The sequence below is a fragment of the Ammospiza caudacuta genome, chromosome 1, assembly GCF_027887145.1.
Source record: "Ammospiza caudacuta isolate bAmmCau1 chromosome 1, bAmmCau1.pri, whole genome shotgun sequence".
Classification (NCBI taxonomy): Eukaryota; Metazoa; Chordata; class Aves; order Passeriformes; family Passerellidae; genus Ammospiza; species Ammospiza caudacuta.
Window position 1 is genome coordinate 16,639,978 of NC_080593.1, and position 19,730 is coordinate 16,659,707.

Genomic DNA, 19,730 nt, shown 5'->3' on the forward strand with positions numbered 1-19,730 from the left:
TATGGTAGGTGTGCACTATTCCTTTGCACTTCCGCATGGCACTTTGGCATAGTGCCTCAGTGAGCCATTTAGAGTTGCACATGATTTCCTTGTGGACAGGTATTTTCTATCTTTCCCCACTCCCTAAGACCAGTTTTTCCCTCTGTGTGTTCTCCCATGTATATCTGCAGGCTTGTACTATCTCTTGTCTAATAAATAAGGCTTGGATTAATTCCTTGTCTTTTAGGAAAATTAACACAGTAAATGTATGAAGATGAAATACTTGTGTGCCATGTTAACATGGCTATATAAATTCATAGGGGAAGCTCTGCTTTCATCTCGTTTGCTACATTGCTTTAATGTATTTGCAAAGTTACACTATTTCATTAGATGCAAGCTAAGCAATACTCCATCGGTGCTGGAATTGAAGGTATTTTGAGATTTGCCAAGTGTAGCAAATACCAGGACAGGAAGACTGTTTGGTCTTGGCTGCAGAGATGCAGTCAGAGATGCACTAGGAGATGGATGCAGCCACTGCTGAGCACCTGCACCAGTAGCCAAATGACCAGGAATGCCACCACAGGCAGAGCAGTGCTTCAGCCAGCACAGGCACCAATGGCACTCATGTGAAAAAAGCAGGCAGCCTGGTCCCATTTCTCATCTCCAGCTGATCAAGGCACTGCTGACACCACACACCCTTCTGCTCTCTACATTTCTGAACAGATCCATGTTTGTAGATTCCTCAAATACCAGCACAGGTGTTGAGTGCAGCTGAACAGCCATGCCTGGGCCCTAAGCTCTTTACCCAGCCACAGGTTAAGAGTCCAAGTCCTTTCAGATAAGGGTGTCCACTTATTTGCTGGCTACACCATTAGGGAAGTATAAACATATTCCTTTCATCATTTTCTGGACTTGGATTTCACACAGAGAGACATATATCCATCAGTATTTTTATCAATAAAATAATAAACCATTTTGATTTCTGAATTCCGCTGCATATTTTAATTTCATTATTTATAGTTCTCACACTGTACTAGATGCATCAGCATAACCCTCTTGATCCTTTTGCTAGCCAACACTTCAGAACTGTTTCAGAGAATGTTAGTGCTAAGTTGGTACTTTGTGCTCTCTCCTTCAATTTTAGGTTATTTTCCCTCTGATTTTGGTTGTGCTGCCTTTCTCCTTCACTCTGTTTCATCAAGCACTAACATGAAATCATTGTTCTCCAGAGTAGGAGATTTTGAACCTTGGAGCCACTGACTATTTTCAGCCCCAATGGTTCAGGTACAGCGTGACTTTTTATGAAGAACATGATGTTTACTGAGTGGAGAGCATGGTGGAGGGTAAAGTCTTTGTCTGTTGGAAATTAAATCTGTATTGTCTCCTTGTCTCTTTCTAACTTTTCTTGTTGGCTTTTGCTAGCAATCACAGCCTGCACAAGGTAATTCCAGTGATTTCAGTTATTCACAAACATGACTGCCTCAATTATTTTGATAGTAGGAGTTAAAAAACACTCCAGTCCTGCCAGCTATAAATGCTAGGGATTATATATGGGATAGCCTTGAGTACTGCTTTACATTTAGTATGGATATCATCTTCATAAAGTATTTTCAGTTTTAATGTGCTTTACAGATTGGGTTTCATGGAAAGGAGCAGTTTTTGTTGAAATTTAGTGATTAAATAATCCAGTAATGACACTGCAGACATACACAGCTTTAATCAGGATCAAACCAAAAATCAGGGTGTAATTTTGAATTTCCAAGTTTCAAACATTCTAGGAAAAAAGTAACCCATAATTGTCATAATGTTAATTGGCATCTAAAATACTAAGCTGATCATACTGAAGTTTAGTCTATCATTAAAGGCTAACTACAAATCATACCCTAGCACGTGCCAAGCAACAAAGCATTTGTAATTGTGTGCCTATGTGCTTTCATTTGGAAACATACACTTTCCACCAATTTCTAACTAATAATCTGACCAGGTTTTATTATTGTCTTCTCCCAAAGGGGAAGCAATATTTTCCTTTTGTGGTATATCAGGAAACCACTGCAGAACACCTTTGTGTAGCTTGATCCTGTGTTCTGTCCTGCTTCTGCTCTTTCTCTCTTTAGTTATTGAATATGCATATTTGTCTTTTAACTTACTAGAACTAGATTATTTGATAATTTTTTTTCTATTGCTAAATGAATTTTTAATGTAGGAAAGCCTTTAATTCCCTTTGTGTTATGTGCATTTATTATCCCTTCATAATCATTCTGTCATGGTTGCTCTGTGACAATGTCATCGTGGTTTTTACTTACCTCAGCTTTTCCACCAGTTTAATAATGTAGGCAAGAGTGACCTCTCATTCTCTTGAGGCTGATCATTTAAAGATGGGTATTGTTAAACTACTTCACTATATTTTGATTGAGGTGGGGGAACTTGACTTAAGCTGGATCATTATTTTTGTTCTCTTGTTCTATCAAGGGTAAATTGACATTTTTGCTCAATAGAAATGGAAATGTGTTGCCTTTTTGTTCTGTTAATGTTATGATTCATGGCACAAAAATGTAAAACAAAACATCAGTGGATAATGATACTCTTGGTATTATTTAAATTTTTGCTGGTTTCATATTCAAATGCAGTGTAAACCAGGCTAGGTCATGCTAGCTAATGTTTTGATTGAATCCTACTTGGAAAAAGGGGACTGGAGCTGGGGAACAGTTCCAGGTTGGAAACTGTCAGGAAATCTCTTGGCATCCCAGCCGCTGATAATTTTGTGTTGCTGGTCTGTATGTTTATAGATCCTTATTACAAGAGTGAAATTGCTAAATTTATCCCTATATTCTTTTTTGTAATGGTAGCAGCTCCCTTATCTTTGTTACTCCTGTCTCCTCACTGGGCTATTTGTACTGTTTTCTACTAGCTTTCCAATATTTTAAGATATGGTGTGGCTGTAATTTTGTACACCTGTGCAAATACATTTGTGTTACCCCTTCCAATATAAAAATAAATTAATATGTTTGCTTTGATTTGAAGCTTCCTGTGAAACAGGTTTGTATGTTGAGGTGATTTAGTGCAAAACTTGAAGTGCACTGGTCTGAAAAGGTAGCGGAAATGGCAGTAAATCTCTCCTAAATTACTGCAATTTTCTTCCAATATTTTGTCATTATTTTTCATATTTCTCTTTTTCCTACAGCACACATTGCACTTAAGTGTTGGTGTTTCTCTGTCCTCTACAGGGAAGGTTGAGAATTAATTTTGTCTTTTAAAACCATTGTAATTTTCTGGTTGAAGTTACTTGGGACATTTTATTCCTAATGCAACTCTGTATCCTTTTAAGTGAAATTAAGATGCTGTCTTCATGTATTTTTAAATTAAAATTGTTGCTATAAATCTTACTTGCTGGTATTAATTGATTTATTTTAAGCTCTTTGTTTTGATTTCCATGCAATTTAAAATGTAGCCTGGTCCCTGGCTGCAGTGTGCAGGCCTCAGCAGCTTCTCTTCTTACCTTCTGTGCCTTCTGAAGTATTCACTGCAAGTCTTCAGTTGCTGATTTTGATTGATCTTAACTTTGCCCCTCTATTTACATATTTTCTCCACATTTAAAAATTTTTTTCAACTACTTTTACCATTATTCCCAGAAAAAAAAAAAAAAAGACTTTTGTAGACTTTGTGTCTGTCGCTCATTGTCCAAGGTCTGTTTGGTATGTTGGATCTGCTTGGCAGGCTTTGTGACCAATCACCTCTTTTAGAGACAAGGGAAGGCTTGAATGCAAAGCATGTCTTCACAGGTGCTCTTTGCTTTCATGGCCATGATTTCATTAAAGAACATTTAAATAAATGTTTAATTTTACACTGGTGACTTGTCCAAATGGTCTTAAGTATGAACATAATGTTAGTGATTGTTTCCTGTTTCGTTTTGCTTGGTTTTTTAACATGGACAGTATGCAGGCAGAGGGAGAAGGGAAAGGTGATGTTTTTAGCTCCCTTGCCTGTTGGCAGAGACTGGTAAAGATTTTGCTTGCTGCATTTCAAGCAAAATCTAAAAAAGCACTTTCACATGCAGCTACTTTTTATTTGTCTGTCTGTCTGTCTTGCCTAAGGTTGATGTATGGGAAGTCTACCTCTGATGGCTTTTACATTTGAAGTTCTTCAACAGTTTAGTTGCATGACTTAAGTCTCCTAAAGTTTTAATTGCAGAATTGACTAAAAATCCATTTCTAGGTTTCATATTTGAGAAATTGCATTAAAGGTTAAGGTTAGTCCTTAGTATCTGTTTACAGTTGATGTCTTTTAAATTAATTGTTATGAATATTTGAAATGTATTTACTATGTTATTTTATTAGGGTTTTGGATTGGGATCCAGTGTTTGTGGGACTTTGATGCAGGTTTATCAAAAGTTGTATTTACAGCAGAATTCTGCTGTGATGATGGAGGTCTTAAATAAAACGGATTTTTGCATTATCTGATGCTTCAGAGTAGCTTCTTTTAAAGAGTGGCAGATTTTTCTTGAGGCATGTGATAGGGAAGCAAAAGACTAAGAATAGAAAATACTAATTTAATTGTAATTGTGTTTTGCATGTGTATGAATGTCTAAAATATTGGGGTTTTTATTCCTATCAGTAAATTTTCATATATATGGACATGCAGCTTTCAATGTCAGTGTTTTTCTTCAAATGTAATTTATAAGGGAAAAACATAATCTTCTGAGTTATTTGGTTTTTTGTGTTGTTGTTGTTGTTGTTGTTGGTCTTTGTTGATTTTGGTCTTTGCATCTGAGTTTTATTAATTACATTACCTGCTCTGTGTCACGACATGTTGCATAGGATGTAGAAAAAGCAGAAAGTGAGCTGTGTATTTCTCACATTGCATAAATTGTACTGACCCCACTAGATGGTGCTAATTGATAAATGTATATCTATGTATATTTGTATAGATGTATTTAATTTTAGCTTAAAGCATAGATGTCCATGTCTGTGAATGAAGTTTGGGCATTGAATGGGTTAATTCTGTAACTCTGAGCTGCACAGAAGTGATCTCTTCAGTGAACCTGAATTGAATTCCATCTTGGACTAGCTTGCATTGAGTACAGACTGTGAGGATGATGTTTACTGTACTAAGCAGGAATAAACCCAGCTCTTCATGATTTAAAGTTAGCAGTCTCTGTTTGAATAGTAAAACTGAAAAAGCCCAATTCTATGCTGAAGTGTCTTAGCCTGTATGCAGCAAATCCTGTTTTCTTCAATTAATACTTAATTAGCATTTCTGTAGAATCTTAATTCTGTGGGGAATGGAGCTTGCTGAAAAAAGCAACCATCTGACAATCAAACAAGTAGTTTAGCTGTCGTTCTGTTGGAATTGTGTTTACTCGGAGAGCAGGGTTAGAAAAGTTCTTTCCTTTGGATTTATATCGTTAACAGAACAGTGGAAGTTACTTTTGGAAAAAGTCTGGAAATTTTGTTGTGCATAATGAAATAAAAATATCAGTTTGAATTTGTGATGTTTAAAAACAGTAGTATCAGAAGAAATGAAATTTACAAAGCAGAACATTTATAGATAAAAACATTCTTGTGGGTGAATTAGATCCTTTTAATGTTTATATAAGTGTAGGTGTTTTTTTAAAGAAAACATTGAGACATTTGAGGTATTATTGAGGTAAGTATTAAATCTAGGCACATACTTGTTTTGTTTCTAGCCTCTAAATTAAATCCTAAACTTAGATTTCAAGGAAGTTTATTAGCAGTGAACTGGGGACCTGCTCTTACTGCACAGTGTTTCTATACTTTCTTAGCAGATTTGCAAAGACAATTCTAATCTTTCACTTCTGTCTCACATTGAAGATTCTTTTTCCACTGTATTTATTGGACAAAGCAGGACCATACAGTTCATTTAAAACCTGTCCTGTTACCTTTTTATTTAGAAAAGTGCTCTTTTAATTTAGTTTAATTTAATTTCTTTTAATATACTCTCTCCATAATCTTAGCAAATTACCTTTTCAGTCCTCTGACTTGAACTTTGGGAGTAATGTAACAAAAATTATTATTAGTATTGGCACAGAAAATATTGTAAATTTTTGTTTGAATTCACTTTATAGCTCTTTCTTTGCTAACCAACATACCAGCATAAAGCACTAGGAAATAATGGAATATTGCTTTGGGTTTTAAAAAGTTGCATATAATCAAACTCAGTCACATGTCATGAAAAGTTCAGGATTGCTGTTTTCCCAGGTGACCCTCAGCTGTAATTTGAGTGCTGTTGTTTGTATGTTTTCTGCTTAGAAGGATTTCAGATAATGATAGTTTCTAAAGTGCAGTCAGTTGTTGATGTGATCGTTGTTCTTTACATTTCAGCAGCATCTCCAGTCTTTTTTCTTTCCTTTTTGCATTCATATTTAACAGTATAGTTATGCATACCTATTTTAGATAATTTTTTATTTGAAGTGTTCAAATCTGATATTCAGGATCAAAGAATGATTATATTTTTCTGATTTTTCTAAGAAAAAACTGCTCCTCTCAAATTCATAAAGATCTTTAAATTTTAAACCAACACCAGACCTTAAAAGGAGAAACACTTTTTTACATAAAACAGTAACATTATATTTGCACTGTTAAAAAAAGGTTTGCTGTAAACCTGAAGAAACCTTTATATTTCTTAAAATCTGACCAATGCAAAGACTTGAAGATTTTCATTTCTGATGTTTTAGATCAGTTCTTTGGATTATTTGTTATACATAGTAATTCAAATTAGTTAGGCATACATTTTGCAAGTCTTTGTTGCATTACTTAGACACAGTCAGGTGATACCTGAAAAGAAGATTTTTCAGTGAGAAAAATGAAAGATGCCCTTCAAGAAAGAACAAACTCCAAAGTTTATTTTTGGAAGTTAGGCTTGAAATAATAGAGACAGGTATATGTGTTTTTCTGATAATTTTTATTTTAAAAAATTATTTTTTTATTTGTTAACTTTTATTTGAACTATTTTTTAGTTCATTATTGTCATGAATTCAATGTTTTTCATCAAGTTTTTATTTAGAATCATTATATAAACAGCTATTTGATTATTGCAGTAAATGTTGTTTCCATCTCTATTTTGTTAAAACTATGCAACTTTTCTGTGTGCTCTTCCTCAACACTGAAGATCTTCAATAGGAGTTACAATTCCTTTCTTGCTTGCATTAAGTAAAAGTATATTTTAAAAGTCACTTAGAAATAAAGATTTCCTGATATAGTTGACATATAAACAAATATTGCAGTTGGTGGTATGTGTGTCACTATCAGTAATTGAAATATCAAAAAATGTAAGATTACAATACTTTTTTCTATAGAGATGTCATTGTAGTAGTATTGGTTTCAAATTAAATACACTTTTTGTATGTGATTAGTCATTGTCTTCCTTTTGTTGATGAGGAAATTGATGCTTAGTTCCTTTGGTAATGTGCTTATAAATATTTGGATAAAAAATTGTTATAATTCTAAGTACTGTTACCACTGAACCTTGCAGTCTTTTATATATGACTTTGAGAGTTTTGCTGTATGCATGTTCAGTTTGCTCTGTCTGTAGTACTGCACAAAATTTCCTGAGAGCTGAGTCAGGATCTTTAATGAAAGATTTGGTATATTGTGTTGTGAATGATGTACCCTTATCATTTTCTTAATGAAAGGAAGGGAGAAAAATCCTTACATGATACTTACATGAGCCCACCTCAAATTCTGTCTTCTGTTTAAATCTGAGTGTTTCAATTTGAAAAGTGTTTTTATTAAAGTAATAATACTGAGGGGAGGAGGAGGGAGCAACAAAGTGGGAGTGTATAGACAGAAGGGCCATAATCTGGGAAGAGCAATTTGAGACCTGGAATCTTGAGTTCAGTGTTGCTCTAATGAAATATTTCCCTCAAAATTTTACCAGTTTTAACGTGTGTTTACACAACAGGTCAGTGTGTACTTTTGGAGAAGAGAATTGCTATACTTTTATCAAATTTGGACTGGTACTATTGAGACTGGGACATGATGGGTTTATTCCCCCGATTTTGTTGAAATTGTATTTATGAAGCACAGTGCATTAAAATTGTAGGGATCTTTAGCATCCACGGACTGCAGTTTGAAGACTGCTTGTTTCAAAGGAAAAAAAGTCTGATGTTCTGTTCTTTCTGTTCAAGGACCTCATGTCCTTAGCTCACATAAAAGAGTTTCATTCAAATTTGGAATTGTTCTGATGCTCCTTCCTTTGGAATTGGGGTTAAAAGTACAGAAAAACAATTTTGAAAATACTGTATACAGTAGCCATGTAGACTGTTTGGCTCTAAAGGGGCAGGGAAATTTATTTTGGAGCAAGTGCAACTTGTTTAGCTTTGGTCTGAACTTCCTCTGTCTATCTAGGGACCCTTTTCCTATAAGCAAAGTCATCAAAACCTTTGCCTATTACTGACAAAAAAAGAGCCATTTGAATCAAGTCTGTGAAATCTCATATAATAGGACCTTTATTTTATTGTATAAGGAACAATGAATTCAAAGTGAATTTTTTAAAAAGTAAAATAAACATTTTTAGAAGCTCTGCATGAATAACTGGGTTTGTAGCCAGTATTTAATCTGTTTTGCTTACCATTGCAAAAATAAAATAGCAAATGCTATTACTGTATTACCTCCTTTTAGCAACAAATGGAGAAGGAGAATTGCCATCGTTTAGTGGGTGTGGGGAAAAACATAGTGACAAAGAACAAGGAAAAGGCTGAGGTATTTAATGCCTACTTTGCCTCAGTCCTTAACAGTAAGATCAGTTGTGTGGGTTCCCAAGCCCTGCACTGGAAGACAGGCACAGGGTCAGAATGAAGGCCTGTAATCCAGGGGGAAGTGGTGAGTGACCTGCTACGCCACTTAGACACACCCCAGTCTGTGGGGCCGGGGGGATCCACCCCAGAGAACTGAGGGAGCTGGCAGAAGTGCTCACAAAGCTCCTTTCCATCACTTGCCAGCAGCCCTGGCTAACTGGAGATGTCCCAGTTACTGAAAGTCAGCACATGTGACACCTGTCTGTAAGGGGGGTTGGAAGGAGGATCCAGGGAACTAGAGACCTGTCAGCCTGACCTCAGATCTTAGGAAGGTCACAAAGCTGATTGTCTTGATCATCACAGGACAGTTGCAGGATAACCCAGGCGATCGGGCCCAGCCAGCATGGGTTGAGGAAAGGCTGATCCTGCTTGTCCAATCTGATCTCCCTCTGTGGCAAGGGGACCTGCATATTGGATTAGGGAAAGACTGTGGATGTGTCTACCTGGACATGAATAAAACCTTTGACAACATTTCCCACAGCGTCTCCTGGAGAAGCTGGCTGTCCATGGCTTGGATAGGTGTGCTCTTTGCCGGGCAAAAAACTTGGGATGGCTGGGCCCAGAGAGTGTTGGTGAAAGGAGCTACATCCACCTGGTCACTGGTCACCAGTGGTGTTCCCCAGGGCTTGGTACTGGGGCCAGTTCCATTTAATATCTTTATCAATGATCTGGACAAGGGCATCAAGGGTGACAACAACCTCCGCAGGGCTACAGGCTGGGGGAAGAGTGGCTGAAAACTGCCTGGCAGAAAAGGACCCGGGGGTGCTGGCTGACATGAGCTGAATGTGAGCCAGCAAGGCTCCAGGTGGCCAAGAACGGCATCCTGGTCTGGGTCATCAGCAGTGTGGTCAGCAGGACCAGGCCAGTGATCACGCCCTGGTATTCGGCACTGCTGAGGCTGCACCTCAAATTCTGCATTCAGTACTAGGCTCCTCAGATCAGGAGGGACATTGAAGGTCTGGAGCATGTCCAGAGAAGGCCAGCAAAGCTGGGGAAAGGTCTGAAGCACAAGTCTGATGAGGAGCAGCTGGGTGAGTTTGACCTGGAGAAAAGGAGGCTCAGGGAAGACCTTATGCTCTCTACAACTACCTGAAAGTAGGTTGTAGCCAGCTGGGGTCAAGCTGGGGTCTGCCAAGTATCACGCAATAGGACCAGAGGAAATGGTCGCAGGTTACACCAGGGGAGGTTTAGGTGGGATTTTAGAAAAAATTTCTTCACTGAGGGGTGGTCTCCAGCCCTGGAGCAGGCTGCCCCCTAAGGTAGTTGAGTCATCATCTGTGAGGTATTTAAAAGATGTGTAGATGTGGCACTTAGGGACATGGTTTAGTGGTGGACTTGGCAGTGCTGGATTAATGGGCCTCAGTTTTAAAGGCTCTCTTTGGTCATCAGCTAAAGGGAACTCACGGTATATGAGCATAGTGGAGGTATTTATTCATTTTCTCTCATATTCTTTGGTGACACTAGCATGAATACAGGAAATTCTAAATTAGAAATATTACAAGACATAGCCCTGAGACACAGATCTGCAGGCACATCCCACTGTTCATGCTTCTGCTTTTTGGAAAAAAGGTTTAAAGGAGAATTGCTCATCTCTTTTGCTAAAACTTTTTACTCTGACAAATTGGCGCAAATGAAGATCTCTAAGTATCTAAAAGCCTTCTGAGGCATACTTTGATTCTTGTGACACTCTCTCAGAGGTCTTTCTGCAATCACTTATTTTATATTTGAGGCAATTTATTGTTACTATGGGGATTGAAATGCTTATTACAAACTTTGAATAGTTAGCTATGATTGATTAATTTCTGTTTTGTTTCTGCTTTCTAAAATACACGATGCTAATTTCTTAGCAGTATTCTATCTCTAGCTGCAGTTCAGTTGTATGACTAGAATGTGATTTAAAGGCTGTATGTGTTCTAGGTTTTCCTACACCTTGTGTTCATCATGCCATAGCTCTGCAGAGTTGTTCATGTATTTAAGTTCCTTAGTGTGCCAAAGCTTCCCACTGAGTGATAAAGGTAAATCAAAGAGTTGGCTACTTTTTCTGTTACTTTCATGTGATACAGTATGGTTCTGGATGGAGAAAAGAAGGGAATTAAGCAATCTTTTAATTAAAATTCTACATCAAGCAAAATATGTATTCTCTTTCAGCAGAGTTGAGAGTGTGTAATTATCATTTCTGAATGGTTTTAGTAGTTATTTTCATTTGTTTTCATGGTAGCCCATAATTTATATTTTTTGTTCTTGCTTATTTATTTTACCTTGACTCAAAGTTGCTAGTAAATTTAGACAGTGGCCTGAAGAGTCTAAATCCCAGAGTTAAGGTCACACTATTAGTGAAAACCCTAATTCCTGTCTTGAAATCTCACTGTGTAAATGTTGGAACTATTCACAAGTGTGTCTTTTACGGTCATGAGTGCCTTGGAATGATTTCTCTTGCTTCAGGTATTTCAGATGCAGAACACGAACTGCAGATTAAGCCAAAACTAGCGCTTACTCCTCCCTCAACAGTTTTTCTTATGCTTTCTTTTTTCATTCCTTAATCTGCTGTGGCTTCTTCTTTGTAGTAGCACCACTTTGTAGTGGTGCCATTAGTGGAATTAAATAAATTTTCGCAAATGTGCATGAACCTGAAACTTCGGTGGACAGTTAACAGCTTCTCTGCATGCAAGAGTCTTCCATTATGCATCTGTGTAAGGGACTAAGCCAATAAATGCAGCAGCTCATGGCTTTTGTCAGTGCTTTGCTTTCAGACACTCTTGCAGTCAATATATGGCGAAAAATACAATGAAGAGAGCAGTTAGAGGAGATGTTCTCCCAACTGTTATGGACTTCCTGCAGCAATATGTTCAATGCCTGTCTTCTAGACTCATCTTGATGGTTTGTGTGTGTGTTCATAGTGATATTCTAGTTCAGATCACCAGTGCATTTTTAAAGCAATTTCCCATCTTCTCAGCTTCTGCTGCTTTGGTTTTACATCAGCAGTCCTGGATATGAAATGGGTTCCTTTCTGCTGAAAGTCAACAAGCACATTGGCTGCTAATGTGTATTCAGCAGGCAAGACTAGGATAGTCCAGAGGAAAACCCCAGTGTATGATGTGGTGCTGAAATGAATTTTGCAGGTACAGTATCTTTATGCTGAGTGATATCTCATCTCATGAAATAAAACCCAAGTAAGGGAATGTTTATACAACTCATAAGAGGGTGTGAGCTTCTGATGTTTCTCAGAAGGAGAAGTACTCTCGTCTAGAATTGCTGTCTGCCCCAGAATGATGGTCAGTGCAAATACTCACATGCTCATGAGATCCTCTTCAGCACCTCCTGTCAGGAAGGTGTCATTACCATAAAAAAAGCTCTTACCCAGAGGTGTTGACATGTCTGAGTAGCTGGTGACACCCTTGTGTGGTTGGCAGAACATTTTCTTTCACACGATGTGTGTGACAGCTCTTGTCCTTGATGTGCTGGTGTGGCTCATTGATGGCCAGTGCTTTTTGGGCTACAAGTGTTTGCATATTGTATTTTAACATATACTTTTTTCCTATGCCAACTGTTCTGTCAAAAAGACTAAGTTTGTCTTCTGTTAACTCTTTGGCACATTTGGTACATGCTTATCCCACTTCCCTGTTTTATTTTCAATCATATGATATTAGAACTGTACATGGAAATGAAGAAATCTAAAAGGAGAAATTAAGTTAATTTTGTAGGACTCTTTGCTTAAGATTCTTATTTTTCTGACTTAGAAAGCTCCTCTTGGGTTTTGAAATAGTCCTGGCTGAGGACACTACTGTGTTTATCATAGAAAGCTTAATTCAGTCTCTCTGGGAAAATCCAGAAACAATTTTTCTTGCTTACACATGTGCTAAAAATTGTATTAATTTGCAAATTATTATTTTTCCCTCTTGGGGCGTAATGTCAGAGTAGATTGTCAGTGTTTGCAGAACCTCATAGATCTTCTTACTCTACAGTGAAAAGAATAGGTAGTCATAAAAAAAAACAAACAAAAAACCCACGCACAACTTAGTTATCTGTTCAGCAGAGCAGCTTTTTATGCTTTATTTACAATATATAATTCTTGCTTTGACAGACTTGGTCTCATCTGTGAAGAGATTTTCAGCATTGAGGCTTTACATGTAAATGTCAGAAGAACTTGAAACAGATGTACTCTATTTCCTACTTTTAAGCACGACACACTCCTGTATTTGCCATACATTGTTTAAGTTTCTAGTAGAAATAAGGCCATGGTATTAGCATTACTGGACATCCAGTATCACACTGCAAGCTAAAATTGCCTTTTGTATGAAATAGAATTCTTTAGCTTGAAGCTCAAACACATGGCCACAAATATGACACATCTTATCTTGAGTAGGTGAATGCTCTTGCTTCTACTTTTGAATCCTCTCTCATACTTCTCTGAAAGTGTTCCAGAGTGGTTTTAACTTCTATTAAAGTTGAATTGCATTGAGTGATGTTTGTAAAGGGGTGAACTATTTGCACCACCTTGTCCTGTTTTGCTTTTCATTTCTGTGTTTGGCTACTTGACATTATTCATTTTCATCTATGTAGTCACTTAATCTAGGTATTCAAATTTCAAATTCTATTTGTATAAGAATTGAAATTTGGAAATGCAGTGCTTGGCGTGTATGTATTAGCACGATGTAACAGTTTTGTATTTGGGAAAATAATTAACTGAAAGACAGCATGTGGGGAGGTTGCCAAAGCATATGGCTGCATGCACAGTAGTTTCTCTAAAGGTGTTTATCATAAATGCAGTCATTCATCACCCTGAAGTCTGGCAGATTCAAAGGCTACCAGGTGAGCTTGCAAATGTTTTCTGTCACTCTTGAAAGACAACAGAGATGACCTAGTGCCCAGTGAGTAGGAAAAGGCAAGTGCTGTACTTGTCTTCAAAACAGGCCTAAAAATACAGCATGAAGAATTAGAGGCCGGTCAGCCGTGCTGTGATCTATGGGGGAAATTGTGGAACAAATAATCTTGCAATACAATTTTAGACACAAGGAGGGAAGGAGTTGTCTGAAAATACATTTTTGCCTCCCTGAAATTTTTGCGTTATCAGTGGAGTTGCTCTAAATCTCCTGTGTTACTGCATCCAGGAATATATTATATAAAAGTGCTGCATGCATTATGGATACATTACTGATCCAGAAGTTAGAGGTGTGAGGTAACTGTTTTTTATGATGTATGTGGTAATTTTATACTAATATGAAAGATAATCCCTGTATTGCACATTGATTGCATCTTGGTGCACCAGTGGTTTTTCATTTCTGTAGGTATATCCTTTAAATTACAAAGATGTGGAAGACAGATGTTGTCATCTAATGATCTGATTTTAAAAATAGATTCAACTAAGAAGGCAAACTACTGTCAAATCAGATATTTGAGGGAAAAACCCATTCTGTATTGCATCTTGAATGGAAGTGTGCTGAAGTTGCAGTGTCTGTTACCATAGACCATGAAATGATTATCTCTAGAGTCACTCTTTTATTGCTAGTACAGTAAATTAATAAAATTTTCAACCTGATGTAGAAAAAGCAAATATCTAGAACTGTCTAGTAGCAATTAAATTTTCCTGCTTACTTGTTTAGCTTCTGGTTTTTTTTGGTTAGGCAGTTACTCTCCACAACTCCTCACTAATGATTGACCTTAATGACCTAAATGATTGTCCTTAAATGCTTAACTGGAATCCAATATCCATATTTGGGAAAATAAAAATTTGTTTTCAGTCTTTTCTGCAATTTCTGGCTATGGACAGAGCCAATAACAAGTTCAGGTTACACTGTGCCATCTTGAAAACCTATTTTTTGTTGTCTGAATTTACAATTGTGTAACATTTTTCTCAAAGATGGGTTAAGCAAGGCTATCTCGACTGGTTTTTTTTGTTTGGTTGACTTTTTCCTTTTATTTATTTCAGTATTAAAGATATGTACAGGTTGTCCAGGATAAAAGAAGCTTAATCAGCAGTGGCTCTTCTGTTTTCTTTGAGAAACTGGGGGGGTAATGCAGACTACTGCTTCTGACCTCAGAGTTGACAGAAGCTCAATCTGGATAAAATCAAGATGTTATCGAAGCAATCAAAAATTATGGTTTTGAGACTTTTTGATTTACTATGCCTTTTAGTTGTTCAAGTTAACAGTCCAAGTAAATCACAAACTTCTGCCAAACCCAGGGAGCTGCAACTCCTTGTTTTGTTTAGTTTCTCTGCTTTGTGAGCTAGAAATATGAAGTTGTTTGGTCACTTACAGTTTTGTGAAATCCAGTATGAATTACTCTCAGTAATTGCTGAGTACATAATGTCTACAATGTAAGCAATGCAAAATTCAGATTCATCTTCTGGAGACAGTAGTGCTTTCCATGTAGTTTCCAGATTAGAACAAATTATTTTACAGTTTATAAATTAAGTGACTGTAGTGCCTTCATAATTAACCATGATATGTCAGAACTTCAGCATTCTTTAACCAATGACATACTGAAATAGTCTTGTTAAAGTTGCAGAAATGATGAAGGAATCAATCAAGACTTAGACCTTGCTATGCCATATTGTATTAACATGTTCTTCACTTCGAAGAATGTACAGACTGAATGAGGAAAAACAGATGTGGACTTAGGGTTATGAAGCACAGCAGAAGACAGGAAAAATGGCAAGCACAAGTGTCACTGACATGGCATTACCTTGTTATGGACATATTTGTGAAAGTTCAGTGTAAATTAAAAAGAATGGGCTTAAAGAATGACCTTTAAATTAAAGAGTGAGGGGGTCCTAGGCAGTGAGAGGAGTGAGTGCTGCTGGGGGAGAAGTAAGCAGAGAAAAGCAAATGTGGAAGAAGTGGGGAAGGCTGGAGGGAACATTTGGTGCAAAATGGAGATGATCTGGTCAACTCTGAGCAGTTTCAATGTGGAAAGAGTGGTTTGCTTGCTCTTTAAATCTGTCTGTGCTGTCTGGCATCTGTCCTGCTCCTCCCCCAGCAGTGTGCTGGGGAGTGCTGGGTATCACTGGGGATCCTGTTTCCCAAGGACATGAGCGAGTCCCCAGCCAATTTCTGCACCCCACGGCCTCTGCCAGACCTTGTTTTCCCCTCCTTGCCAAGCACAGAAGTCCCTGATTTAGCTCCTTCTGCAACTCCTCCAACCATCTGGAGTTCATGCCTCCTTCAGAACAGCAGAACTAAAGCACAGAATGGGTTATATTTACATTAGTTCAGACTACTGTTGTCTTCTTTTTTTTAGATTTTAATTGATATTAGTATATCCACGTATCTTCAAAAAAAATAATGTTGATAAACTTAAATGTTTAATATAGTCTTTTATGCTATTCTGAAACAGCTACAAAGAAACTTGTTAGGAGTCTTAAAATCCTTTGGTTTTAAAAGCATTCATACAGGAAAAAATCTAAATTTTGAAATGTATAACTTGTGGAGGAGGGAGCAGGGTGGTGTTTAAATAATGGTGTATCCTTTCCCTTTTAGGAAGAACCAAAGCACAGTGCATCTTTAATGTTGATAATTATTCATTAAAAACCTTAACTTGCTGTAGGACTGCCTCCTTGTCTCAGATGTGTTAGAATTAATATTAGCACTCCTCTGCCCTTGTTTCGGAATTATTTTAATGATGGCAGCCGCTCCATCAAGTTGTCTGTCAAGATGTGGGTGGCAAGCTATTATTTCACTTCATAAATCATAATTTACAGGGCTTTTTATATCCATCTTGGGGATAAACACTTTATGCTTTGTGTTTTCAGCAGCAATATAAAATGTAATTGATACTTGAAGCAATATGTTAGAAATATGGACAGAGAAAGCCAGGAGAGAAAAATCACAAATGTTTAGTTTTTCTGTGGGTTGGTCTGCATACTGAGCATTTTTTCCATCTGATTTCATATTCTTAGCACTTCAACAGAGGATGATGATGAATTGCATTTACATGATTGCTGCCTGTAGGTTACTATAAGGATGTTTAGTTACTGACAGTCAACAGACTCAACAGGGTTATTCTGTACCATGCTGCTAAATAAACTTCTCACTTTGTACTATTGTCTTCCAGATTCATGAAAAACTGCATTATTATGAAAAACAGAACCCAATGCCCATACTCCATGGTGCAGCAGCCTTGGCAGATGATGTAAGTGTCCCCTGCTGAGATCACTGGTACCAAGTCTACTAAAAAACTGTCTGCAAGCAGAGCTCTTCACAGTGCAAACATATGAATGTAATCCTCTGAGCTGAAATCAGAAGAAGCTGCAAAGGTTTCCAAAGCTTCTGTCATCACTGGGCTTGTTGCTGATATTACTTTGATTTTTATTCACTTGCATGTTATAAAAACATTGTATCTAGGTAGCCTCTTGTTCTGCTTTAGTAACTAAGCAATAAAAATTACAGGTTGGAACTCTACTGGGAGGGAAAAACCTGTCAACTGTTAGTGTTTTGAGAAAGTCACAGACAAGAGGAATGCTTTGGAAAAATAAAGACAAATGAGATAGCAGCACTGCTGAGAGAACACGAGAAATGACAAATAATATTACAGAAATGAAGCATATGAAATGCCTAGAATGGAAGTATGTTGAAAAAAAATCAAAACTATTTAAGAAAAAGTACAGTAGTGATTTATTGATATTGGAGCCTTCCAAATTACCTTCATAACCAAAAAATAAATTGTAAAAGTGGTCAGCATTGATGGAGTAGTTAATTTCCTGTTACTATAATTTTTATTTTCAAGGAAAAAAATCCAACCTGCCATTTCTTGCTATTTGGTTAATTCTAGGATTCAGATGAATTGTGAACACACCTGTATAAACTATGACTGAACCTTGAGGTAGGCCAGAATAGAGAAATGTTTAATAAACTGTGGTTTAGGTGAAATCCAGAAATCTTTGTTGCAATTGATGATGTCAGGTTGCTTTTTGGAAAAGGCAATATGTGTTAGGATCCATTTCCAATACAGCATGTTTGAAACTTCACATACTTTATAGATGTTTTAAAATCTTAACTATCTTTTTATATAATTAATAGATTTTGGGTTTTAAATTTTACCTATGATTAAAAGTTGTGAATTTAGATTGGTAGCATTTTAACAAAAAACTAAATTAGACTTTTTTGAGACTATTGAAAAAAGGATACATGATAATTTAATCATGTTTCAGTAGGAGGAGAGCTATATCCTGTAACATACCAACTATAATAATGCATAGCCTTGACATCAGGCATATACTAGTAATATTTTTTTAACCTTCACATAGCTTTGAATGTTGATAGTAATTTTGAAAATTAGAAAGCTGGTTGAAATTCTCTTCATTAAGTTCTTGCTGACATGTTAATAATCCTTGCTAATATTTGTGTTATGGATCTCTGGGCTAAAATTCTTCATAAAAATAATTTCTTATTTTTGGATGCAAAACTTAGTTTTTGATACTTTTAGAAGTGCTGAGCAATCTCATTCTTTGTTCAGACCCATTTAAAATGTATGGTTTTGGAAATCTCCAAATTTAAGTACTCTGTCACTCCTCAGTTAGACAGGTTGGGGCTTTTAACCCTATGAATGTACTATTATGTACATGTGGTGGTGTTTTTAAATGTACATGTTGGAACATGATTGTGTCTAGGCATCTACCTACTTCAAATGTACAGCTTGTTTTTAATAGATGCTCTGGCTGCTTCTTCATTAATTATTTGTAGGTGAACTGGCTTTTATGGGCACTGTCTCATAGGGTAAGGATGTCCTTTGGGGACTGCACTCAGGCTAGCACATTGCAGGATTTTCTATGTTTTGGTAGTTTTGAGGAAGCAAAATTCCATGCAGTGGGCTTTGTACCTCCCATACTCATGAAATTTCAGGTTTAAAGTGCTATTCATTTTTTGGCATGTTTGTCTGACTGGTTATCAACTTCAGGGATTTGAGAGCTTGTTGGTTAACATGGTGTGTTATTAAACACACTTTCATTTCAATAGCCTTTAAATTACTGTTTTCTCTTCCTACTGATAGTAACTGTTCTATAGTTAAAGAAGGTGATATTTTTATTAGCAAGTAGATATTTCCTGCTTGATTTTAAACCCAAATCTGAGGTGCTGCTGTCATAAATACAACTGTTCAAGGAGTGTGGTTTTATTCTTGTGGTATTTTTTAAAGCAATTTTAGAAGTAACAATTGTGGCAAGGATTTTCTAAACATTTTCATATTCCCAACTGCCATACCTTCTCTCTCCTCTCCCTCAGGGACTTTTAGGCTGAATTTATCACACATTCTGTTTGCTTCTTATTTTGGAGCAGCAGTGTGTGACTTAAGGCTCAATGATTTCATGCAAATGATCTAAACACCTCTCTTGGTTTCAGTCAGGACAGTGTTAATTTTTTGCACTGGCTGGGAGAGGGCATGGTTAGGACATGGAGGTTATTCTATCCTACCTCATGTCAGTTCAGAGAGGGTGAAAGGGATCTCTTCCCAGGAAGAAAGGATTTGTTCCAGTCAAGAAAAGGGGGTGGAAAGAGCAAACTGGCATTGTGTATTATCAGGGAGTTTTTCCATATGAATAATTTATTTTCTTACACCTTTTGTTATTAATATGTTGCTATTACTTATTTAGTGATAGTACATACATACAGTATAGTACCTTGTCTTATCTCATTGTCATTTCCATTAAATTGTTCTTACCTCATCCTGTGATCTTACATTTGTGCCTCCAGTTGGAGAGGGAAGGGAAAGTGGTGCATGGTTTTAGTGGGAGTACTAAATTGGAGAATACCATTCCTAAACCACAACAATATCACTGGCAGGATAGCTGTATACAGCAAATAAGGCCTCAAGGTTGGTAGAAAACTGTTCTGGCAAAAGAAGTTTCAGAACTTTCTCCAGAAACTTTAAAGAGTGGTCCTTGGTGCTCTCCACCTTACCAGCCTCATTCAGCCCTCTCCCTTGCTTTTCTTCCCCTCTCTTTAGT

The 19,730-nt window shown here is 36.9% G+C and overlaps 1 protein-coding gene across 1 annotated transcript in view; it reads left to right on the forward strand.

Moving 5' to 3' along the window:
* The window catches only part of MPP7 (MAGUK p55 scaffold protein 7), a 146,730-nt gene that overhangs the window by 64,305 nt on the left and 62,695 nt on the right, over positions 1 to 19,730 (forward strand). The window contains exon 5 of the mRNA XM_058802274.1: positions 16,844 to 16,921. Within this exon, the coding sequence (XP_058658257.1) occupies positions 16,844 to 16,921 (78 nt within the window). The remainder of the gene's footprint in view (positions 1 to 16,843; positions 16,922 to 19,730) is intronic.